The following is a 26,252-nucleotide window of genomic DNA, read 5'->3' as shown; positions in this document are numbered from 1 at the left end:
AGCACCAAGATATGCCTGGGACTCTTTCAGGTTCTGGGAATTCAGCAATTAATGTCAAAGGTTTCCTTTCCTGATGGAGCTTATTTCTGGTGAGTCTGACTCAGGAGGTTCCTAGACCCTGAGCACATCTTGTGAAGGTTTGACTGAAGAGATACCAACCTAGAACAGAGCCATGAGGTGCGCCATCATTTGGAGCTTGAAAAAAGGAAGCGCAGCAGCAAAGAAGCAAACCCAAGTGGCTAGTGAAGGCAGAAGTGAGGAAAATGATGTTTTTAGCAAAAGCTAGGAGAGGAAACAGATGCAAGATGACTGGGTGAGTGGTCAGCTCAGTCTAATGCTGCTGTGGAATCGGGTGGAATGAAGGCAGAACAATCCCCCACCCCCGAACTTTACAACATGGTATCGTAGGCAATCTTGATCAAACCAGTTTTATCTGAATAGTGGAAGCAGAATACAGACTGAATTGTATTAAAGAGTAACTGGGAAGTGAAAAATTGTACAGTGAGAAGACATGGACAGTTAGAAAGTAGAAACTTGCTGATGAATCTCGAGAACTTTGCCTTCAGCTTGGGGCTTTGTCACTGTCCTTTAGGAAAGAGTCTTGTGGCAGTGGTGAGGTTAAGCAACTTCTTTTGGCCTAATTTGCCCATCGTAGAGGAGGAAAGTCATAATTCATTCTAAGATTGAGATTACTGAGGATGAAATGGGGTAGTATATGCACACAGTGAATACTCAAGTAATGGCTTGCATATTTAGAGTGTTTTCAATTGTACTTTACACCTGATATAAAATTCTCATTAAGTAACATTAAATATCAAGTGCAAGCAAGAATAAGATCAGGATTATTATTATTAATTGATTGTCAAGGGAGGAATTAGGGGAGGTCAAGTAACTTGCCCTAATCACACTGCTACTAAGCTGTGGCCCCTAGATTTGAAATTCACGTTTTCTGACTTGGTTCTATGCTGTGTTTGCTCCATTTGGTGTTATCATTTCATTCCTCTACAGATTTGTAATCTGCTTAAGTAGACACAGAATGTTCATCCACTTTGTATCCCCCCCCCACTTCATTTAGCCCAGTGTCTGGCATAGGCAGGGTTCTCCATCGCAAGTGGCAATGAAGTGAAGTTCCTGGTCCCTTGGTCCAACCTTCTTGAGCTGCTCTTGTTTCTGATGCTCCAGTTGGTATTCAGGAGAAATACTTTTGATCTCAGACACCCAAGCTAATTTGGGTTACACATATCAACAGTGGAGAAAATGGGATAAACAGAGTAAGGGTGGAGAAAGTACTTAAAAGTGATGGTAGAAATGGCATAGTGTTAGCAGAAAAATAATATGTGTATCTTATTTTATTGAAAAATAAACACACTAACAGTAAAGCATAAGGAAGCAAATAAAATTAACCAGTTTTTGTTAGGTGTCATTCATATATATATATGTATGTCAAATATATTCCATCCTGGTGTATTTTTCCCCTCCAAATAGAAATCCTGTGATTATCAGTAGAAAGTACCAGTAAGAAGATTACCCAGAGGGTCAGAGATCAGGAAGCATTCTCAGGACCCATCAAGGAGCCTAAGAACAGTGGGCTCTAGGAGTCTCGTGGAAAGCTTGAACGATGTCTGTCACCTATTGAAAGAAAAGACTTAAGAAAAGTAGACTTACTCTGTACACGTCTCCCTGGGATCTTACTTACGGGCTCAGAGGAACTGCCTAGAACAAACATGTGGAGAATGCCCCGTGATTGTACTTGGTTCCATTATTCCCCTGCAGTGGCAAGAGTGACCTGCAGAAGCTGTGCTTTCTGGGTCATCTCTACAGTCTTGTGAGTATTGCCTGGAAACTAGAGAAGGGAAATAGAGCCAGACCACCCCCCAGATTCCTTCCCAAATCTATTGGATTGGGTCACTTGACACTGCCCTTTTTATAGGTCCAAAATTATCAAATGTTAACCATTTCGTATAGTCCAACCAAAAAGTATGATCCTGATACCATAAGTGAAAAGGTATGGATGGAGGGAGATTCTTGTTGGTTTAAAGTTGGATCAGTTGGTAGAAGTCTGGAACCAAATATTAAGGCCTCTCGATTCTGTGAGCCAGAGCCAAGGCATTTTTGTTCCCGACTCTATTTGAATAGTATCTTGGATGAGAAAATGCCAACATCATCTATTTATTACCTTCCATGCTTAGATTATCTGAAAAGAAAGGAAAAGACCTTTAAAGCTGGAGTGATTGTCTAGACAGTCCTAAAATAGCTGCTCCCAGGTGCAAAGGAAGCAGTAAAATGCAGACAAAGCATGAGGATCCTTTGCCAAAAATACGGTGTTTGAACTTTCATAAGCTCCCTGTAAATTCCAAAGGAGAAAATGGCCAGGAGACTAAATCCCAATAATTACGATCATTAGTTACTTTAATTTACCACCATTTGCTTCACACAGAGGCATTCTCTGCAAGCTAAATTAAATGAAATATATTTTTTCGAGATAATCATTTGGATAATTCAGAGCTAAAATAGTCCCAGCTAAGATATTTAGCTGACTGAAACACCTGTGCAAGCTTTAATTTAAAATATGCAGAAAATTGACTGCATTTTCACTTCACTGTGGGGGTATTGTAATAAAAAACAAGGTGGTTTATGTAATTCCCCACAAAGTCATATTACATTGTATAGCATGGGTGTAGGTAATAAAATTGCATTGAATCAAAAATGCATTTCTGGCGAAACAAGCCATGGTGTGGTCATACCACAGAATACAATTTGATCATAAAAAGGAATGAACTATTGATACACACAACAACTTGGATGGATCTCAAGGACATTATGCTGAGTGAATAAAGCTCGTCAAAAAAAGCTGCATGCCGTATGATTCCATTTATATAACATTCTTGAAATGACAAAATTATAGAAATGGAAAGCAGATTAGTGGTTGCCAGATTTAAGAAGGTGTTAGGTTGAGAGGGAGGTGAGAGTAGCTATAAAGGGGCAGCATGAGGGATCCTTGTGACAATGGAATGTTCTGTGTCTTGACTGTTGTGATAGTCCCATAAATCTACACATGTGATAGAATTGCATAGAATTACACACACACACACACACATTCACACACACAAATGAATGCATGCAAGGTTGGTGAAATCCGAGTAAAGTGATTGGATGGTATCAGTGTCCGTTTCCTGGCTGTGACATTGTACTACGGTTACACAAGATGGTCTCTCTGGGGGAGGCTGGGTGACAGGTATGGGAGAGCTCTCTGTATTAGTTCTTTTTTTTTTTTTTAAGATTTTATTTATTTGACAGAGAGAGAGACAGCGACAGAGGGAACACAAGCAGGGGCAGAGGGAGAGGGAGAAGCAGACTCCCCGCTGAGCAGGGAGACCGATGCGGGGCTCGAACCCAGGACCCTGGGCAGAGGCTTAATGACTGAGCCACCCAGGTGCCCCTCTCTGTATTATTTCTTACAGCTGAATAGGAATCTACAATTATCTCAAAATAAAAATTTAATTTAAAAAATGTATTTTCTCAAAATTGTTGAAATTTGGTCTAACTCTGGATATTAATGTTGGAAGAAAGTCTCCTTTAGGTATACAGTCCACTAGATATCAGATAGAGGACCCTCTGATATCACCAGCAAGCCAAAACCACACATATACCAGTGGGTGGGGTTTCTGCACTGTGGACAAGGGAATGCATGCACCCTTTAGAACATTTTAGTTTGCTTTGTGTTTGTTTGCATCATTAAAATTTGCAAATGAAGGTGAATGTATGCATATATCTCTACGATTCATCAGCATTCAAATACAGGAATAAACCAGATGTCATGGGGAGGCCCTGTAATGGGAAGTACACGAAACAACTGGAAAGTTTGAGTTTATTCAGACAAGGCATATTTCTAGGGGACAGATCTAAAAGGAGCTTGTTAATGAAAAGAGTGGTAGCAGAAAGGGCCACCAAGTACGAGCAATGGTTCTTCTGAGAACACATTCGCTAAACCTTTAAAATCTGTTAAAGGGACTGAAATGAATAGACTGGAATGAGAGGTAAACACATCATTTGGAAATAGACTTGGGTACTTTGTTCTCATTGGTTTAGCAATATGCTCAATTTTGTTTGTTGTTATACATAGCTTCACAGTTAGTCTTAAAGTAAACCGTAGCCAGATATGTCTCTGATTTCTCTGTAATCAGTTCCATTTGCGCAGGGAAGTCCAATCAACAAATAGTTATCAGCTATGTTACCCATGACAACCTTGGGTGAGGTGGCATAGCGGGATTAGACAAAAGTGCTTCTCTGTGATGGCCTCAGATCTTCAAACCAATAAAGTAGAAGAATAACACGTGGTAAATCAATTGCAGATACGTAGCATTTGAATTCGCATGGATAGTTTGGTTAGTGGGCCTGATTAAATAGCTTTACTTTGCAGCTCAAAGAGCCTTGTATTCACTCTGCCTGCCTGTCTTCATCACAGTTTTGTCATTAAGAGCATAAGCAGTTGGCTCCTTTCTTTTACTTATTTTATTTAACAATCTCTTCTAAAATGCTGACCATGTGCTAGAAACCATTCTAAGAGCTTCATAAATATTAGTGCATTTTAATTCTCCAAGCAAACCTAGCTTATTTGCAGTTTGCAAATGAGGAAGCCTAGGCACAGAAAGGCTAAGGAAGTTGCCCACAGTCACACAGCCAGTCAAGTATGATTCCCTTTTAGGATTTACCTCTTGACACCAATCTCTATGATCAAGCCATTAGTATGTGTTCTGCTAGAGTCCTAGGAGGGCCTAATGAAGCTGATTGAGAAAGGAGAGGAGAGGCATCCTTCTGATATGCCGTGTCTATTCATTCCCTCATTCAACTTCATTCCTTCATTTGGTTCTTCCTCAAATGTTTTTTAAATGCCAGCCGGGGTCAGAGCATTATCATGGGCGATGCAGACAAAAATATGATTTTGGTTCTCATAGAATTTACATGCTATGTGGGAGATGAGACTTGTTACACAAGTTTTTTTGGATGAAAGGCCTTTGGGGGCAAATGTTCTGACAGTGGCCCGGATAAAATGTCTATAAAATGTCTAGCGGGGAGCAGATAAAGCAAAGATTGTCTTCAGCTGGGGAAGGAAGGGAGCATCATCAGAGTTGGCCTGGAAGAAATGGCACTCGAGCGGATCTCCAGAAGAGGCAGCGAGCGTGTTGGTATGCGGGAGGGAAATTCAGCTTGCTGGTCTCCTAGGGACACGTTCCTGAAAGGGAGTGTAAGCGCTAGGATTGGAGACTCTGGTAGTGGCAGAGGGGAGGTGAGGAAGGGAGGATAGGGAAGTCTAAGGAAAATGGGGACTACACTGAGGGGTAGGTTGAGGCCAGCATGGTGGGATCAGCCCGTGTGGGTTGTGCGAAGCCCTGAGGAGTTGCCGGTTGTCCTTTTACAGTATGGGGAGCTGTTGAAAGTGTCTAGGCAGTGGAGTGGCATCAGGAGACTTCTGCTGGCAGTGAACAGGAGGGCTTCGAGGAGGAGAGGCTTCAGGTGGGGAGACCATCCTGTCGCATGAGTCCAAGCAGAAGCGTATGAGGGGTTCATCAAACATGAAACGTAGAATCACCACACGACCCAGCAGTCCAGCTCCCAGGTGCACACTCCAAAGAAGCAATTCTACTCCTAGGTATATGTTTCAAAAGAATTGAAAACAGGTGTTCAAAAAAAAAAAAAAACTGCTTGTATGCGAGTGTTCATTGCAGCTCTAGCCACCATAGCCAGAAAGTGGAAACAACCCAGGTATCCATCCACAGATGAATGGGTAAACAAAATGCCGTCTGTCTTTACCGTGGATTATTGTTTGGCCGTAGAAAGGAAAGAAGCACTGATTCATGCTACAGCAGGGGTGAATCCCTAAAACGTTAGGTCACATAATGTATGATTCCATTTATAGGAACCATCCAGAATAGGCAGATCCATAGAGACAAAAAGATACATGAGTGATTTTCAGGGGTTGGAGGGAGGGAGATTGGGGAGACACTACTTAGTGGCTCCTGGCTTTCCTTTAGGGATGATAAAAGTGTTTTAGAGCTAGACAGAGGGGGTGGTTGCACAACACTGTGAGTATCCTGAATGCCATTGAACAATACACTTACAAATGACTGGTTTTATATTACGTGAATTTCACCTCCATAAGAAACAAAACAAAACCGAAAAGCCTCTGTGGGCCTGGGCCAAGGCAAGGATGTGGGAATGGAGGGGAATAAGGGAGAGGTCTGAGAAGCCCCTCAGGAGAATTGGCCAGTTTCGTGGAGGCGATAGGGGAGAGATCCTGAAGTTTCTAGCCTGAGTGCCGAGATGAATGGTGACACCATTTGCCACGTGACTCACATGATTAACCAAATCTATTCTCTTCACTTTGACTCTGCCACTTCCTAGCTCTGGGTCTATGGGCAAGTTTGTGCATCCTTCTGCCTGTAAAATGGAAACAGTGGTGGTGTCGTCATGATCAAGTGAGTGAACATATCTGGAGCCTAGAGCTCAGTGCCTGGCACACAGGAGACCCTCAATTAATATTTGTGAAATGCCTAAAGGACCACGTCTATTTGTTTTTCAACATAATACCGTTTTTCGTAGAGATGCCAAGAGGGTAGTCGCTATGTCTTCTGGAATTCTAAGACACATGCGTATCTCATTACCCTTGACAAATTTGCTGGGTTCCCCTAGGATTCTGAGGCAGCATGGTGGAGTGCCCTGGGGGCTTAGAATTGTGTTTACAGCAGTGGCTGGCCCATAGGAAGTGCTAAAGAATTGTTAGCTTTTGTTGTTGTCATTGGGGTGGTGGTGGTGGTTATAAACTGATGGCCAGAGTCCGCTTGGGAATGTACTTTAACACAGACACAACCCTTAGGCACCTGGTCTTGGAAGGAGCTGGGATAGATAACAGAAATAAGGGTTAGCTAGTTGGACTATTTAATTACTAATCAATTCATTAAAACACCTGTCAATGTCCATACTTAATTTCAGGTAGGTGAGGGGGAAAATGGCTTCAGTTTTCCAATTTGTCATTCTTCCTAGCTAAACAAACAGCTGATGATGATAAGAATGTTAGATTATTGAATACTCAAGGCAGACTTGTGAAATATTGAAAAATGACTACTCCAACGTTAATCCATAAAATCCTGACCATCATGGAGAAAACTAATGAATCATTCCCCTGACATCAGCTCCAGGAACTTCCTGTAATGCTCTCCTAACCCCCGTGTCAGCCTTGCCCCTGTTCTTGTGTAGGTGTAGCGGGATTAGTTGAATTACAAAGATGCTAGAGCATCTTTTTCCATTTAGAGGAAAAGCCCGTTTTTAACCCTTGGCTATTTTAGATTTTTTTTTTTTTTAATTTATTTGACAGAGAGAGAGACAGCGAGAGCAGGAACACAAGCAGGGGGAGTGGGAGAGGGAGAAGCAGGCTCCCCGCGGAGCAGGGAGCCCGATGCGGGGCTCGATCCCAGGACCCCGGGATCATGACCTGAGCCGAAGGCAGGCGCTTAACGACTGAGCCACCCAGGCGCCCCAACCCTTGGCTATTTTAATGAGTTACCATAATGCCTCTGACTATCAAATTGATTGTCTTTCACAGAATTGGCCATTTTTAGCCTTGGGAGAATTTGATTAGAATATTCAGTTACTTGGTCTGAGGAACAACCCAGCTGTGAGTTAATGTTCTTTGGACTGAATGTGTTGAAAATTAAAATTAGAATTTTTGTACACCAAAGCCTCGGGTGACTTTTGGCGACTTCAGGGCACCAAAATAACTGGATTTGGAGCTAAGTTGTACTAAAAAGATTTTCTACTGCCTTCCACCCCATCCAGTCACCCCATCCAGTCTTATGCTGGTCCATGAAGTCATTGGGACGTGTTCCTATAAAATAGCTATACTACCACACGGAATAATGAGGCTCTGATGTTTGCGGATAAAGGTACAAGGTTTGGAAATGATTTTGGACAGTTTGTTATTCTTCCTTCAGTAAAATGAGAACATTATCACTAAGCTAATACCAAAACAACAGCATTCACAAAACAAAAGTGATTTTCTTTTGATGGAAGGGATTCAGTATAAACTGTCACTGAATGATGTTTGAATGGGTGTCACCTTAATTCATGTCCAGAGAAGCAGGCCAGGGGCTGACTAAATCAGCAATGGTTGGGTTGATGCTTTTGGCCATCCCTGTAAGGTGCTTTTCTAACAGAATAGATTAACCAAAGATTTGAGGTAACTTCTGCAGTCACAGAGCCCATTGCAAATGAAGATCCAGTCTTTTTGTTTTGATAAACACAGCCTATTTCCCTCTCTAGCCCAAGATTACACTCAAAAGCAGGTTGTGTTTGACTCAAAATTCTTAGGTACCATTGTGAAGTCAGGGTCAGATTCAATGACTCATATCTTTTTATCCCAGCACCTGCTTTCCTGGCACCTAGAGGGATTGGTAGGTAGTCACTAAATGAACTTATAATATCTATGTTTTGGTGCAGTGATGTTTCTTGCTTTTCTTTTGGTATCCAAATGCCTCTATACTCCCCAATAGTGGCCCTCTGGATTATGATACTCACTTGCTGTGCCCTTTCTAGAGGTGTTTACCATTTTCAAACTATTTGGTACTATGTAAAACATCCAGTAACATCAATTCTCTCCCAAACTTTTTAAAAAAGATTTATTTATTTAGAGAGAAAGAGCCTGTGAGGGAGGGGCAGAAGGAGAGGGAGAGAATCCCAAGCAGACTCCATGCTGAGCTCAGAGCCCGACACGGGGCTCGATCTCAGGACCCTGAGACCATGACCTGAGCCGAAATCAAGAGTCAGAAGCTTAGCCGACTGAGCCACCCAGATGCCCCTCTCCCAGTCTTTAAAAGGCTGAACTCAGTTTGGCCTTAAAACAAAAGAAGTGGATTACAGTCATGTTCTGTGGTGATACAACATAGTGATATATTTTGTCCTGGACTATTTGAAATTCAAGAGGAACTTTTGTTTTTCCTTTCAAGTCTTTGAATGGAATGTGTGAGCAAGATTTTCTTTCTTTCTTAGAAGGAGTGAATGCCACATGCCCTTTGCTTACCTCAGTTTCTCACTCCTTACCTATTCAGAAACTTGAGACCTGTCTCCTGAGATGTTGATGACCTGTAATCTAAAGAATACCATAGGCACTCAAGAAAAGTAAACACACAGGAAACATTTTTTTCCCTTCCTAGCATGAAGTTTTCTATTTTTCTTTCCTTTGGGTGGGATACAATACGAGTAATTTACACAGTGCTAGTCCCTAATGTAAAATTATAAAGTAATTTATATTTAGGAACATGTTTTTTTTTTCTTTACTTATTGTGTATTTATTGTGTAATCAACAAATTATTTGTGTCAGGTCTATCCTGTGATTTAATCAAAGGGTCTACCATGGCATTTCTTTGTTGAATTAAAAAATGGTTTTATTTGGAAAAGATACTCTGACCCACTGAAGACAAATTGTAGTTGAAGTTGAACAAGTGTTTAGTTCACGATGAGGCATTTGCAGCTGTAAGCAATCATATTACTCTGCCATCATTTCAGTTTGGTGGAAAATTAAGATGTTTACTTAGGGCTGTTAAAAGTTTGATTTTAATAGCAATTCCCAAGCAGTACAGAATATCACTTACGGCTGACATCAGGGGGAAAAAAAGACAGTTATTAAAACTCTTTGCTTATGCTTTAGTTTGTATTGATTTTTATGATGTGGGTTTTTTTTTTTTTTTTTTTTTTTTTTAGCACGTCAAGTGAGTTGCGTTTTACAGGGAAGGCATTGCTTTGACTCAGTATCCAAGTACATACTTGTGGCTCATAGAAGATAGATTCAATTAGAGAATGACACTGCAAGGACTGCCCACTTGGGGCTGCTTCGACTGTCCCCTCAATCTTCCATTTTCTTTCCTGCTCCATAAGATGCCAACAATAATAGCAAGAGGAGATAGTTAAAATTCCACCTGCCATGGAAGGAGAAAAATCTCTTTGGTAAATATCACATGCTCCCCAAAAAGGGACTCTCATCACAGTATCTTGAATTAGGTGCTTCTTGCTTTGTTGCGCAGATTAAACCAGGGTTTCCCAGCCTCACACTATTATTGATTGACATTTGGGACCGATCTTTTTTTTTTACTGAAATGTAGCTGAGTAACATAGTGACAGTATTTTCTGAAAGAATAATTTATATGTACAGACTAACAAATATTTTTTTCTGACTTCTGCATTTAATTATATGAAATGTTTTTTGGTGATATGATAATATTATATTTAGTGATAAATGAATCATCTTCATGAGAAAATTACAAAAAGAAATGAGGAAGAAATGAACAATTTAGAAAAAAAAGTATAGCTTTCATATTTTTCCCTTTATTATTGACGTAGGTGTGTTGTCACCACTTGCTCAAAAAACAAAACACATAGATACAGAGAACAGAGTGGTGGTTGTTGGGGGGTGGGAAGCTTCACATGGTGATGGACGTTAACTAGACTTATTGTGGTGATCATATGCAGTGTATACAAATATCAAATCATTACATTACATCGTACACTTGAAACTAATATAATGTTATATGTCAATTATACCTCAATAAAAAATTATTCTTAAAAACTTCCAGTAGGGGCGCCTGGGTGGCTCAGTCCGTTGAGTGTCTGACCCTTGATCTCAGCTCAGGTCCTGATCTCAGTGTTGTGAGTTCAAGCCCCATGTTGGGCTCCACACTGGTGTGGAGCCTACTTAAAAAAAAAATTCCGATATTTCTTGTCAAATTTGAGTAATTCCTCTGCATTGCCACTGAATGTATTATAATTTTAGTAGTTACTGATAAGCATTTTGATCTCCAGATTTGTTATCATTAAACAATGTAATCACATATTTTTAAATAACTTAGCCAAAAAAATGTGCATATTTTCTTTATTTGGAATATTAATTTCTCAGGTTAAAAAACTAAGTAGAGTCAATAGCCTTTGGCTTTAAATATACTTTCTCTTTTTTCATTTTACTAGCAAGTTCTACTAAGACAAAGTTTAAGGGCAAAAATCTCACTTAAATGGTTATTGTAATTGAGGATTTCTGTAATAATTTCACCAGGGAGGTTTTCCCCCCAGCTGATTACTGAGTAATTGATATTAACTATCAATAGTTATTTAAGATACATCTGATAACTAATGACAAAATCTTTAGAATTACAGGGTATATCATCCTCAGCAGTATTACTCTGAGATTCTCTCTTTAAACGGGGGAAACAGACTGTTTTCCTTCATCTAAAGTATAACAATAAGCAACACAGTTTCTATACAGTTTCCAATGCTAACACAGTCTGTGCTTCCATTTTGAAGAGAGCTTTATGTAAAACAGTGATAATATTTTGGTTTAAGCCCCAAATCACAAATTTGGGATGAGAATCCTTGGGTATTTTCATAAAATCATCAGAAGTATTTCAGTACATTTCTTCAAATGTTTATACCTAAGAAACAGTCACTCCAGATTTGTCAATCTGTTGTGATTAAATATGAAAATTTGTATACAGCACAATGGCAAAATTCACAGAATGAGTTCTGCATGAATATAAGATTTTGGAGAGTTTTATAATATTTATGACATTAATTGATCAAATAAGCTTATGTAAACATGTGCTCCCATTGCTTTTCACTGGGGGGAATTTTGACCCCCAGGACGCTTTTGCCAATGTCTAGAGACATTTTTGTTGTCGCAGTTGGGAGGGAATGGTTTGCTACTGGCATCTAGTGGGTGAAGACCGAGGATGCTGCTAAACATCCATCAGTGCCCAGGACAGTCCCCTCCAACAAAGAATATTCTGGCCCCAAATGTCAAGAATACCAAGGTTAAGGAACTCTGTACTACCCTCGATGATTCGTGAAAATGTCTTTCTTTATTCTCCAGTAATCTCTTGAGATGTCCCTCAGACCTGAGACACTTTGCGACTCTGCAGTTGGCATCAGTGTCTCGGTGGGCGTGCCAACTGTCCTACTCATGTATGTCCCATCACAGTACAAAGACAAGATAATCCCTTAATACGTCCCTTATCTCATTTTCCAGAGCTGTCATTTTAACTGCGGTTCCTTCATAATGATTTCTCAGTAAGATACGAGCAGCTTTGATATTTATGGTCAGTTTATATTAATGATGGGAGTCAAAAGTTTTACTCCATTCCTGTGACAAATGTTTTTGAATTTCTGATGCAAGCTTGTTTTGAATAACTGCTTTGTGTTTTATTGGGGCACAAGTTTGTTTTTAATAGGATTACATTTAATTTGAAAATGAGTGTGTGTGTATGTGTGTGTGTGTGAGAGAAAGAGACAGAGAGACAGAGAGAGGGATGGAGAGAAACAGAGAGGGATGGATAGAGACAGAGAGTGAGGGAGAGAGACAGAGAGGGAGGGAGGGAGAGAGATGGAGGGAGAGATCTGTTGAAGTTCTGGGAGCTAAGATTTGAGAACCAACAGATTTTTAAAATGCATTCTTTTTTCATTCATTCATTTTATTGCAAAGTTACTTGTGAGTAGCATTTATCTCACTATTTTTATTTATAAAATATTACATTTCTTTAGAAAATATATTAATTTTGGAAAGTGTTTGCTTTTCCTGTCTTTTATACTGACTTTTACTTCAAAATACCATTTTGCAACTCAATTTGTGCCTAATTGAACATGTTTTTAAACAAATTGAAACTACAGGCCAATTGCTGCATCTAAATACTCTTAGAAACAGTCACCATTTCTCCTACTGCAATGCTTCCAATAAATTCCAATAAATTCTCTCCATAGCACAATATATGACAAATTACCTTTTATCAGACATATCTTTAGCACCAAAAACCAAAAACCCCACACCACTTACACGTATCTACAGCTGTAGATGCTAAAATGCAGATTTTTTTTTTTTTTTTTTTTTTTACTACAGCCTAGGAGTTCTTCATTTGGTGACCTTTTAAAATGACAGCTTTATTTCAATGTTTTCTGACTATATCATTTATTCAGTGGCTATTTCCTGAAATATTTGCAATTTGGGGCATTTGGAATATTTAATGGAATGATATAAATTGGAATTATTTCACAAAATCTGAGGCTGTGTGCATACACATCCATCAGTCAATCAATCAAAATATCTATCTATCCATCCATCCATCCATCCATCCATCAATATACTAAGGGAGAAAGAGATATTGTCTCTGAACTGGCCAAAGCACACATCTTCCTTTTCTCTTTTAGGGCACAAGTTTTGTCCCTATTCTTCCATCTCCCTTGTTCTCCCAACGTAAAAGACATCTGTGACAGGTCGCAGGTGGCCATCATTAATAATCATTTCAGTAGTGAAATCCATCATTCTTGGGATCATTCCCTCTCGTTGCACATTACCTCCTCGCTCCAGAAAGTCTTTGCTTTGGCCTCGTCTGTAAACATGCACCTCCCTTTTCAATGTCTGTCTGCATTTCACTTCCTGGAGAAGTAACCTTTTGTTTCTCAAGGATTTGAACAAATGGAATATGAAGTTTTTCCCGACTGCGCCAGCACAGAGTGACTTTTTTTTTTCCTCAGTCTTGCAACTGTTTACCCACTAAAATTAACAATTACATTTCCTTGTGTACATGTCTTGTCTCCCACTAATTGGTACCCGCTGAGGTCTGAGACTGCACAGCCCATATTCTTTTAACTTGACCCTGAGGAGATGCAGGCCTAGCTTTTATTTAGGTTAAGGTTGGCATCCGGGGAACTGTGTTCCCATTGCATGCTGCAAACATGAGCCATCATAACCCTTAAATCAAGCGCTGTCAAACGAACACAAGGAAGCAGGCCACAGAGCTGTCTCTGAGAAGCTTTGTTCTTCGAACCACACCTCGAATATAGCTAACAAGGTTGACATCCAGCAAAGCCAAAATTGACTTGAAGTAATGTGGTTGGTTTGGTACTGTAGACAATGACCGTAGACCTGAAAAAAAGAAGTTCCGAGAATAACATCTGCTTTTCTGTGTGATATTTTCTCGCCGTTGTTTAGAGAATTATAAATTGCTTTGTCAAGAGCTTGTTTACAAAAGCTTGGCCAATTTCAAAATGAAGCTGCCTTTGAGTCGTCCCTGTTTCATCTCACTATTTGGAAAAGAAACCTGAATTGTTAAAACGTAAATACATCAAGTTAAAAGCCAAAGGCAGTGAAAAGCAAGTCAAAGCAAGAAATGGACCACAATCGAACCATTCTCCTGGGAGGAAGAAGATACATGGCAATCATTTTTACATCTGACAATTTTGTTACTCAATTAAGTGGAAAGAATTGGAAAGCACCGTAATATCTGTTTTCTCTCATGTGTGATGCTACAGTTTATATTGACAACTGATGATAATGGAAATTAAAGTATGTGAGAGTAGCCATATGTTCCCTAAAACATAGATCGGTAATGAGATAGAGGTGAAGATGGAGGCATAAGTGTAGGCGACGCTTCTGGAAGTGTAGTCTCCACACCAGCGGCATCTGCAGCGCCTGGGAGCTTATTAGAAATGCAGAACGTGGGCGCCTGGGTGGCTCAGATGGTTAAGCGTCTGCCTTCGGCTCAGGTCATGATCCCAGGGTCCTGGGATCAAGTCCCGCATCGGGCTCCCTGCTCCTTGGGAGCCTGCTTCTCCCTCTGCCTCTCTCTCTCTCTCTCTCTCCCTCTCTCTGTCTCTCATGAATAAATAAATAAAATTAAAAAAAAAAAAGAAATGCAGAACGTGATGGGGATTAAGGAGGGCATGTGTTGTGATGAACACTGGGTGTTAAATGCAACTAATGAATCAAGGAACACTACATCAAAAACTAATGATGTACTATACAGTGGCTAACTGAACATAATAATAAAAAAATAAAAATATAATAATAATAAAAAGAAATGCAGGGGTGCCTGGGTGGGTCAGTTGGTTAAGCGTCTGCCTTCAGCTCAGGTCGTGATCCCAGGGTCCTGGGATTGAGCCCCGCATCAGGCTCCTTGCTCAGCAGGGAGTCTGCTTCTCCCCTCCCTCTCCCTCTGCTGTTTCCCCCACTTGTCTCTCTGGCTCTCTCTCTCTCTGTGTCAAATAAATAAATAAAATCTTTAAAAAAAAAAAAAAAAAAAGGCAGATCGTGTGCCGGGTCAGAGATGTGCTGAATCAGAAACTCTGGGGATGAGGGTGGGCGAGTCTGTGTTTGAACAAGCCGTCCAGGGGATTCTGGTGCATGTTCGAGTTTGAGAACCACTGACCTGTAGATGGATGGATGGATATGGAAGTACAGTCACAGGTACGGATGTAGGTACAGACAGAGGAACAGGTGTAAATACAGACACGGATACAAACATAGATATGGATAGACAGGCCGAGGTGTGGCTATATATGTAAATACAGACATTTGGAATTGCCACCACAGGATTTCTGCAGGGGAGCAAATTATTTCTTTGTACTAGGGATCTGTTTGGGTAAAGCCTGTTCTTTTTCTAGGCAATGGCTCTGTGACTTACAAAGTGAGAAAAATCTGCATTTGTTGAACATTTCTCCATGCTGTTCATCTGGTGTGCGCCCTGTCGCGTCCGTCGCTGGGGCAGCTCCTTCTCTGAGAGCCTGGCTTGTTCCTCCCCCGCCTTTGCGCTCCTCGAGGCTGCTATCTGTGATTGGATCTGCAAGTGAATGGTAACAGAATTTCTAAGCCAGTGGTATCCTAAGCATCCGGTCTACTTTTCCGATTTCTTTTGTGCTTGTGTCTGCCCCTCCCGTCTTTGGTTTTGAGCATTATCTACCTTATTTTCAGCCAGCCATTCATATGAAGCACTGTTTACAGTGGGGATGAATTAGAAACAACATAAAGATGTGATAAAAGGGAGTTTTAAAATACATTATAGTAGATTTCAAAATAGTATGATACCATTTGGGAAGAAAATCTCAATATGCTAGAAAAATATTTGGGAGAATAGTCACGAAGACATAATCAGTGATTCTTGGATTAAAAATTATTTTAATATTATTCATTTTGCTTATTTCTGTAGTTCTGATGTTTTTGGTTAGGAGCTTGCATTGCTTTTATAATAGGCAAAGGTAATATTATAAATTAACATACATAAAACAATAAAAATAATAAAAGGAAGGGATTATGATTTTATCTTCTTCTCCCCACTGCACCTTGATTTTAAGAGTCCATCAATTATGTCAGTTCTATTCGTTCATCAGTTTTCACATTAAAAAAATGACTGCTGGATGGTACAATTAAATGACAACTCTGCCCATGGAAATGACAGGAAGTCCACTCTAAATAGATCATTGATTTAGTCATTAAAACCATGTAGAATTCCTATTTAGGGAGAAGGGAATATTTAAGTGTACGTGGCCATAAGAAAATGTCTCCCTTTGCTTTTTACGCAAGATGTGTGGTGACTTGTCATGCTCAGGAAGTGTTTTGAAGTGGATAATGGCGCTTTTCCTGATATTTGGAGTCATGTGGCTTAATCCTCTTTTGGAAGCCTTCCTTTGAAGATAAACATAGGCATTGGTTTTCGCTTAATTCTCCTTCCCTAAAATCCCTTTATGCTCTAAAATTCTACAGTTCCATAATGAGTGCGAATAAGCCGCAGTTAACAAATGGGAAAATGAGCCATTTTATTTTTGTCCTGCACATAAAACTGAACCCATAGGATCTTGCCCCAAGGTGGGACCTAGGTTATTTGTCCAAGCTCTAGGATGCCCCAGGATAAAGCTGTGTGCTATGTATGAACTGTGATGGTGGACCCCAGATCACTTTGATGCCCCTGGCAGATAATAACAGCAAAATCCACTTAAATCAGCTTAAATAATTGGGAATTACAGATAATCACAAGTATGGTGGGTTGCATCCCGCCACTCTGGATCTTTTTCCTGCCATTTTCTTCACTTTCTGTTCCTCGAAGCATCTCTAAGGCGGTATTGAGAGAACCTGCGGCAGTTGAGATGAAACTGACAACGTTTAGGCCAGTGGTTCCCAACTTGGGGCCATCCCCACCCCGCCCCCCACCACCAAGGGACACCCGGCGATGTCTGGAGACATTTTTGTTTGTCACAACTGAAGCGCGGCTACTGGCATCTAGTGGGGAGCGACCTGAGTCACTACTCAACATCCTGCAGCACACAGGACAGTCCCCCACAACAGAGAGTGACCCAATCCAGAATGCCGGTAGTGCTGAGGTTGAGAAACGCCAGCATACAGGAAGAAAATGTTTGCTTTTCCTGCGTCTCTTGCTTACATTCAAACAAACATTTTGCAGAAGCCCCCAGCCACCTTTCCCTCAAGTGCCTCTGGCTGTAAGGAAGGCCGATGGCTTTAGGCCTGGGTTCCAGAATCAGTCATGGGCAGGAGGGGGCGGTATCCCCAAGATCAGCTCGCTCAGCCCCAAACTATGTGGGAATGGCCACTCTGTACACTGTCCATGTGAACAATCAATGTACATCACGGATTGGTACTATTGTGTTATGAGGAAGAAAGTGTAATTCAGGCCTCATTAAGAATCCTGGGAGCTGCTAAGGAATAAACACATTCTCCATAGCAATTCAAGTTCTCACTGTGGGATTTGGGGAAGTTCTTCTGCACCTGTATTTTTTTTTTTTTCTGGGTCATCTGCATGAATACCTTTTTAAGAAAAAGATACAACTGGAAGTGACTCATTGACAATCCAGAGCTTGTTTCAAGAAAGTGTCTTTACTGAGGAGAAGTGACTATTTTAAAGACGGTTTTGTAAAACCAATCTCTATACTGAATCATTTAGCAGTTTTATTATTTTTACAGTTTTATTTACATAAGAAATCTCTACACTTAACGTGGGGCTCGAACTCACAGCCCTGAGATCAAGAGTCAGATGTGCTTCTGACTGAGCCAGCCAGGCACCCCAGCAATTTTATTATTAATTGAGGTGAGAGATGATGTTAGTCTGGACAAGGAGGGAACAGTGGAAATGAGGAGAAGAGGTCAGATTCAGGCACGCTTTGAAGATAGAGCCAACAGGCCTTACTAATGGATTGGCTGTGGAGTATGATATGGAGTCAGAGGGAACAAGGAGTCAAGGTTTTGGCCTGAGTCACTGGAAGGATGAACTTGCCATTGACTTAGCTGGGGAAGACCAGAGAGGAGCAGGTTGGGAGGAAGTTGAAGAACTCATGGAATTCAGGAAAAAACAGCCACTTTCGTCATTTGAGCAAGCCAGGAAGCTCTTCCTGCCTTCAATTTTAATTTTCTTAACACTATCCACTTATAGCCTAAAACATAGTCAAGTTACAGGCTAAAGCACTTACCTTACTATTCTATTTATCTGGCCAAATGGTTCATCCTTCCCCTCCAAGGGGAGAAATGTCTGTTTCTTTCTTTCCAGGTGTATATGCAGGCTCTGAAAGATATTTACCAGAGATGACTTATTTTACCAAAAACGGCTACTGATAATCTGCATTTATGGGCCCTTAGTGAGCTTAATATCAATTAATAGTGTATGTTTTTCCTTTAGGTGAAACGTTATCTTGGATTTCTCAGAATTAAACCACACATTTAGAGAGCGGACACTGGATCTCTGTGATATATTTTTCTAAAATAATACATATAGTCTAGATAGAAGTAATAGCTCTCAAATTTTATTTGCATGACAATTTCCTGGAAAGTTTCTTAAAAATGCAGATTCCTGAGCCCCCGAAGGCCGACTGTGGTCAGTTCAGGACTGGACTCCAACTGGTCCATGTCATCCATTACACATCATTATCTGATTACAGGGCCCAAGAACCACAAGCTTTCCAGGAGCCCACACAAATGTCTGCAAGCTGAAAAGGAAATTATTGGCTCCCAAGGCAGTTATGCAAATGCTTACCTATACATCTAAAAGCACAGTATGTATCAATTTCATTGTCAGTGAGTATTTTGAAACAATCTTATCTCACGTGAAAGCAATTTATAATATACATTTTTCTCTCTTAGTGAGTGTTCCTGAAATTATTACACTGATTACTTAAAAATCACAACCAAACAAGAATTCTAGGAGTTACTCATTGCCAAATCATGTCAACATCAAAATTATAAAAATTCTTTAGAAAACTAGGTGATGGGCCTCAAAGGTAAGTGTTTAAATTGACACAGAATCCGTGGGACTCTACTTTTGATTAAAAAAAAAAAAAAAAAGCATCCTCAGGTGAATCTGATTCTGATCCTGCACTCACACTTGGAGAACCTAAGGTCTAGGTGGATGTTTCATATCACCAAAGCATTCTTGCCTGCAGCCAGTCGTTTATCAGATTTTCTCAGCATCTACTATGTGCAGGCATGATGCCAGATGCTAGAAATACAGTGGTAAACAATATTTATCATTGTGCAACTTCCAGGCCAGTGAGAGAGATAGTGAATAGACAAGTGGGCAAGCATATGAAAGCAAATACAAGGTCAGATAAATGCTGAGAAGAAAACCAGCAGGGTGTTGACATCAAGAAACCAGGAAACATGGACTTCAGACTGGGAAGCCTGGGGAAGGCTTTTCTGAGAGAGTGGGATTACAGAATAAAGAAGGAGGAGCCAGCCCTGGGAAGAGCAGGGAACAGCATGGGCAAAAATCCCTACATTGGACCAAGCTTGCCTTGTCCAAGAGTGTCAGGAGAACGGGAGGAAAGAGAGAGGCAGAGAGGGGAAGGAGGACGTTGGCCCAGACCCTTTGGCACAGGGAATTCCGATGCAGCTGGATTTTACTCTAGGTGCAGTGGAAGCGAAGTGACAGTCTTTGCTTGCTTGCTTGTTTGTTATTGGATAAAGCTTGGGTATGGCATGGTACTTTGTGTAGTGGCGCTCAGCTCGGAGCCAGGCTGCTTGAGTGTGAATTCCAGCTTTGCCTCTTAGAGGCAGAGTGACCTTGGACATGTTCCAACCTCTCTCTGCTCAATTCCTCACCTGCAGAGTGGAAGTAACATAAGGTAGTTTAGCATATTGAGTACATGATAAGCACTATGTACGTCTTAGTAAGGGAGATGTGTGTCTCGGATCATTCTGGTTTCCCCCTTGGACAATTCACTGGGCAAGGGCAAGAGCGGACACGGTTAGGTTGGTTAGGAGGCCGTTAAATTTGTTCAGGAGAAATAGGATGGAGGCTGGAGGGGGCTGATGAGAGCAGATTTGGAGAGGAGGGCTCAGATTCCTGATTTGTTTGGGGGGCAGAGTTGACAGAACCTGGGAATGGATTAAATGTGGGACATGAGGTGAAGGCAAGAATAAAGAAGAGCTGTTTGGTTTCTGGCTCGACGAATTGGGTGCATAAAAATCACCGTCACCAATCATCATCAATAGCAGCGGCGGCAACATTTATTGAGCGGGTGTGCGTGCCAGGCACTGAGATAAATGCTTTATAAACACCTCTTAAGATGTGGGAGGCTTAGGTACAAAGACATTTGCCAGAAGGGAAAGTCAAGAGTTCAGCACTGGATAAGTGAAGTTTGAGATGACCCTGAGATACCAGCTGGAAGGGTCAAGAAGGCAGTTAGATAGCCGACTCTATAAAACTCGGAGATGACTGGTTTGGAGATAATATTCACGAGTCATGAACTTTGCAGCGGAATTCGCCACAGTGTTCTTTTATGTAATGATTTGGGCTGTTTCAATAATGTTTTATTTCTTTTGGCCTAAGCCTTTTTTGAGCTCAAGGCTTGCTTCCTAACAACCTTCATGTCAATGGACTTTTAAGTCGATTCTCCATAGTGTAAAATAAAGTATCGCATGAACGTTTCTGACTCTGAAACAGAACTCTACTGACTCAACTTGTCAAATCTGAAGTTCACGTTCCCTGTGAAACATTTCCGAAGTCAAACTCAAAGACACTTTCGTTCAAGTTATAGTCTGAAGTCAACAGAATTATATTAATTCATATGGGTATAGAAAATCATGTATTTACAGTGTTCCAATTGACATTTAAATTGACATTTGAACAGTTTTTCCAGTCCCACACAGTTAGTGGCATAAGGTCTTGAGAAAGCATGAAACATTTGTTTATCAGCCTCATATTTTGTCAGGCTTGCCAAACACAGTTCATTTTCCATAGAAATTCACAAACCTGAGCAGTGGCCAAATTGTCAGAGTCGCTGAATGTAAGCCAGTGAATAAAATTGTTAAACCCTTTGATTTCCCCCCACTTTTTTCCCTTAAAAAGTAACATAGCGTGTGCCTCTGGGTTTTATTATTTGACATCTACTACCCACAGCACCCAAGTGTGTTTGAGAAAAAAGCCTGTATGAACATTCCAGCACAGAGAGAACACAGGCGGGGTCTTTTGGGAACATTCACTTGCAGCCTCGCTTACCCTCCAGTGGGAGAGACTATTCCTTCATAAAACAAGAAAGATTTTTTTTTAACTCAGTGACCACTGTGGTATTCTCTTGATTGAATCGCTTCCTTCGTTGGCATCACCTGCTAATTTCATTTTTACTTGTAATAGTGAAAATGCACGATAGCGCCCAGAGGCAATACCCGTATTTTTAAAAGGCTAAAAAAAAAAAGGATCCTTTCCCTTCAAAAAAGGTGAAGGATAACAACTAACTACTGAATTTCAGCTATGAGGAAGTCACCGAGCTGTGAGGCCCACTGTGTGTAAGTCACATGGAATCTATTTGGGGAGGGCAGCCACATGGGACAAGCCACTGGAGGGTAAGCGAGGCTGCAAAGGAATGGTCCCAAAAGACCCTGCCTGTGTTCGCTCTGTGCTGTAAGTTCAAAAGGACTCTCACAAATGGGGACCACGGGCGTGCTGGAAAGGGAGTCACCACTCGGGAGTGAAGGTGTCAGGGAGGAGCGAGGCTAAACCACAAAGCTGGAGCAGGATTCTTGTCATCACTGGCCTAGAAATGAAGTTGAGGAGAAGGGTCCCGATGTGCCGGGGGCCAGCTTTTGTCACTCCCTGCTTGCTGGAAGCCCTCTCTCCCCATGACCCCTGCCAAGCCACGCTGGTGAATCGGTAGGAGTAATGGTGGCCTCAGAAGAGCCCAGTGTAACTGGGGAATGAGAGCTAGTGTTTCATTTTTAATGTAACGGTTTTGTTGAGATATAATTCACATGCCATTTAATTCAGTCACTTGAAGTGTATAACTTAATAGTATAGTCATAGAGTTGTACGACCATCACCACAATCAATTTTAGAACAGTTTCATCACCCCAGAAAGAAACCCTGCACCCCTTAGTCATTACCACCGGTGATCTTCCCACCCCCCACAACTCTTGGCAACCACTCATCTTTTGCCACTCTATGGATTTGCCTGTTCATGGAATCATACAATATGTGGCCTTTTGTGACTGCTTTCTTTCCTTTAGCATACTGTTTTCAAGGGTCAGCCATGTTGTAACATGTACCGGGACTTCATTCCTTTTTATGGCTGAATAGTATTCCATTGTGTGGATTCGCCACATTTTGTTTAGCCATTCATCAATTGATGGACATTTGGGTTACTTCCACCTTTGGCTATCATGAATAATGCTGCTGTGAACATGTTTGTATCCAAGTTTTGTGTGAACATCTATCTTCATTTCTCTTGGGGATCCAGGTAGCCGTGGAATTGCTGGAGCATATGGTAACTTCTGGTTAAAATATTTTGAGAAACCGCCAAACTGTTTTCCAAAGCATTTTACATTCTCACCAGCAAGGTAGAAGAGTTCTAATTTCTCTATGTCCTTGCCAACATTTCTTTGACCTATCCTAGTGAGTGTGAATAGCTATCTTGTTGTGGTTTTGATTTGCATTTCCCTGGTTTCCCTGGTGGCTGATGATGTCAAGAATTTTCTTTTTTTTAGAGAGAGAGAGAGCAGGGAGAGGGGCAGTGGGAGAGGGAGAGAGTATCCCCAGCAGGCTCCATGCCCAGTGTGGAGCTGGACACCAGGCCGGATCTCACAACCCTGAGAACACGACCCCAGCCAAAATCAAGAGTCGGATGCCCAACCGACTGAGCCACCCAGGCACCTCCTCAGGAATCTTTTCATATGCTTATTGGCCATTTGTAGATGATCATCCGAGAAATGTCCATTCAGAGCCTTTGCCCACTTTTAAATCAGGTTGTCTTTTTATTATTGAATTGTAAGAGTCCTTTAGGTATCTGGATACAAGTCCCCTATCACGTTTGTGAATTTGCACTTCATTTAAATGAGTTGTTGCCTCCAACATGCCTGTTGTATCTCTACCACTTACTGTAAACTGACATCGCTCTATGTAACCATTTACCTCCACTTCCTAACTTTCAGATTCTAACCCCCTGTAAGTGCTTGGTGCCTCTCCGCCTTGTGTGCTGAAGGAGGCCTTTCGGAGCTGACAGCTCCCCAGGGTGTCTGAGTCAGAGGATCGCAGTGACCCCAGGCCTTCTCCCTCCCAGGGCCTCTAGCTGCGCATTCCAGCCAGGGAGCCTGCCTGCCTGACTCCTCTGGCTCTTTCAGCAGGCTCCCTGTCTCCAGCCTCCTTCTCCGTTCCCACCCTGGCCGGGGGCTCTGTTCGGAGAGGATGGGGGGTCAGTTCTGCTTGGAGCTGCTCCTGCTGCTAAGGTGTAAGGACCCTGGAGAGGTAAGAAGACACAGTGCGTGCATTTCAGGCTCTGTGCCTTGTACCTCCTGCTTCAGGCGAGGCAGACGTGAAAGACTTCGTGGGGCTCATGATCCTGGAGCAGTGGTGGGGGCAGGTGGACACAAGCAAGAGTGAGAGAGCGAGCTTTGGAGGGATTCGCTCAGCTTGCTCCAGCACTTGAGTCTCTTTCAAGTTCAAAGTTCAGATGGTTCAAATGACACTTTCAGTGCCTCTGCCTGTTGCTTTAGGAGAAGGTTCAGGGCCTTTGAGCCAGGGTGACTGGAATGTTACGTATCATTGCCAAGACACTCATGTTTTTATTGCAAGCTTAGAGCAAATCTCAGTAAGGACCCGTCATTTCTTCTGCACCTTTCCTTTGGGCTATTTTTTCAGGACTTTGAAGTCGATGCATACTGACGTATGCTGTCATTGCATAGGTCTTGGTGGCCTCCTAGTGCGGTGTTTTTCTGTGACAGGGAAGGAAACTGAGGGTGAGCGTGGATCAGGTTGTGTGTGGCAGGGTCAGCTGGCTAGTCTGTGACAGAAATGAGACTAAACAGCATTGCTTTGTAGCCTCTTTCTGGGTCTGGTTTATTGGATACTGTATAGTGACGGACATTTGGGACGAGGGCGAATGTTGTCCTTCCCCTCACTATGATAAAGGAGCAGGGTTCGATGACATTGGCAAGCAATATGCGTACTGATGTGAAACCACAAAATGTGGTCGGCCTCTTCCCTTGTGGCCACTCCGTGCAGCAAAGACAGATGATGTTTTCAGAAAATCGGAAAACCTTGGTTTTGCTGCCTGCAGCGTCTGGTACAAGTCTTTTTATTTTTTTTCTTAATGCTTCCAATTTTTCATGATTTCAGAGAAAGAACCTCAAAATCCATCTTTTCTTATTATTAGCTTAGAATATTACCAAAGTGTTTACAGAGCTTAGGTACTTGCTGGTTTCGGATAGCTCCAAGTAGAAGTTTCTTTGAATCCTTCCTAAAGGAACAGACATTAAACGTTGCTTTATTTGGTGTGTTTAAAAAAAAAAAAACACCTTGCCACAGATTGCCAATGTATTACCTTAGACTATGTGCACATGCCACTCTATGTATAAAGTAATGTAAACTTATATTAGTTATTTAATTTGTTAAAAACCAGGTTGCTTTTGGAGAAAAATTAATGCTCTAGATCACCGTCATTTACAGTGTGTCGAATGATTCCATTTTGAAGGAGGGCCAAGAATATTGTGGTTCTGATTATTTCCAGTAATAGCAACTAGAAAATAAATCAGCTCAGTTTGCAGTGATTGCAGGTTCCTGGGTACCTATCACTGTTCCTCGGGAACCTTTGTGTTCTCTTTGTGGGAAAATGAGCCACCAGGGCACTAAATCTCCCTGTTCTCCAACTGTCTTTGTAAATCCCACTGATAGCAACTGCACATTTAAGCAGTGTTCAGTAAGTGCTTTCAAAATCCACCACTGTCTTTATTTTTTTATTTTTATTTTTATTTTTAAAGGGTTTTATGTATTTATTTGAGAGAGAGAGTGTGTGTGCCCGAGCGGGAGGAGGGGCAGAGGGAGAAGCAGACTCCCCGCTGAGCGGGAGCCCGATTCGGGGCTCGATCCCAGGACCCCGGGATCATGACCTGAGCCGAAGGCACTCGCCTAACCGACTGAGCCACCCAGGCGCGCCTCACCAGTGTCTTTAAAAAGAAAAAGATTTGGACGTTGCTCTGTTGTGCCTAGCTTGAGATTAAGAAAAAAATCACTTGTGGAAACCAGGTTGAGCCCAAGTTCCACATCCAGGGTGCAGATGGGGCTTTGGCACGGCTCCGAGCCTGCGTTTGTTCTTGCCCGCGGCTGTGCGCAGTCGCCAGCATCTCCTCCTCCAGCGGTGCCCCTGCGGCAGCCGCCTGTTCCCACGGCCACCTCCATTGCTAACATCCGTGGAAGCTTTCCGTATATTTTAATCTGGACATCAAGGGCCAGGTGGAGAGAGTATGCCAGCCCATCGGTTCTGAGCCAGTGTCCTGCGAGAGATAGGGCAGCAGCCCTCCTATAGTGGCCACTTTGGGCCGGCTTCCGAATGTCACTTGCAACGGGCTCCCTGCAGGTGCCCACTGTGCGTTCCGTGGGCTACTGGGGAAGGAGGGTAATGGAAGGCCGGGGCCAGCCTTTTCAAGCAAGATATCGTCAGTTCCCGCTGTAGCTTTCTCTGAACGCATCAGGGAGAAAGCACCTTGCGGTTCCTGCGAGGACTGGACTTGGTTGGCTTTCAGTCCAACCTTGGGAACCAAGGAAGGAGTGAGGGCCGTTGGTGTTCAGGTGCGCACCTGCCGCTGGGATGGATGGACGTCTCCTGTTTCCGGGGCAGTGCTACCCTGGTGTGCTGAGACTTGCCCATATTGACAGAGATTTCTTCCCCTTCTGTGGGGGTTGACCACAGTGGCACAGAAGTTACTGGACTGGGGCCTCTTTAGCTTTCTTTACCATTAGCTCCCCAGTGCGTCCTCAGGAGGTCAAATGGACGGGAGAAATTAAGTGACAAAGGAGACAAGTTTAATGACTCCTTTCGAGCTGGGTTCATATGTACTGTGTAGAAATAGAGGTTGTTTTAGTTAGCATCCCAGAGGCAGATGACAGATTAGTTTGCTTTCCAAATCGCACTCATCAAAAATGGGACAGTGTGTGTGTGTGTGTGTGTGTGTGTGTTAA

The 26,252-nt window shown here is 42.0% G+C and overlaps 1 protein-coding gene across 4 annotated transcripts in view; it reads left to right on the top strand.

Moving 5' to 3' along the window:
* The window catches only part of ARHGAP6 (Rho GTPase activating protein 6), a 474,790-nt gene that overhangs the window by 313,885 nt on the left and 134,653 nt on the right, over positions 1-26,252 (top strand). The window contains exon 1 of one of the 4 annotated variants that reach the window (XM_035029697.1): positions 22,973-23,543. The exons of the other annotated variants lie outside the window; for them this stretch is intronic. Coding sequence (XP_034885588.1) covers positions 23,484-23,543 — 60 coding nt within the window. The 5' untranslated portion in view covers positions 22,973-23,483. Of the gene's footprint in view, positions 1-22,972; positions 23,544-26,252 lie in introns of those variants that run through there. 4 annotated transcript variants of the gene reach the window in all.

The sequence above is a fragment of the Mirounga leonina genome, unplaced genomic scaffold, assembly GCF_011800145.1.
Source record: "Mirounga leonina isolate KUSES-001 unplaced genomic scaffold, KU_Mleo_1.0 Mir_268, whole genome shotgun sequence".
Lineage (NCBI taxonomy): Eukaryota > Metazoa > Chordata > Mammalia > Carnivora > Phocidae > Mirounga > Mirounga leonina.
This window is presented reverse-complemented; position numbering and strand designations above follow the sequence as displayed.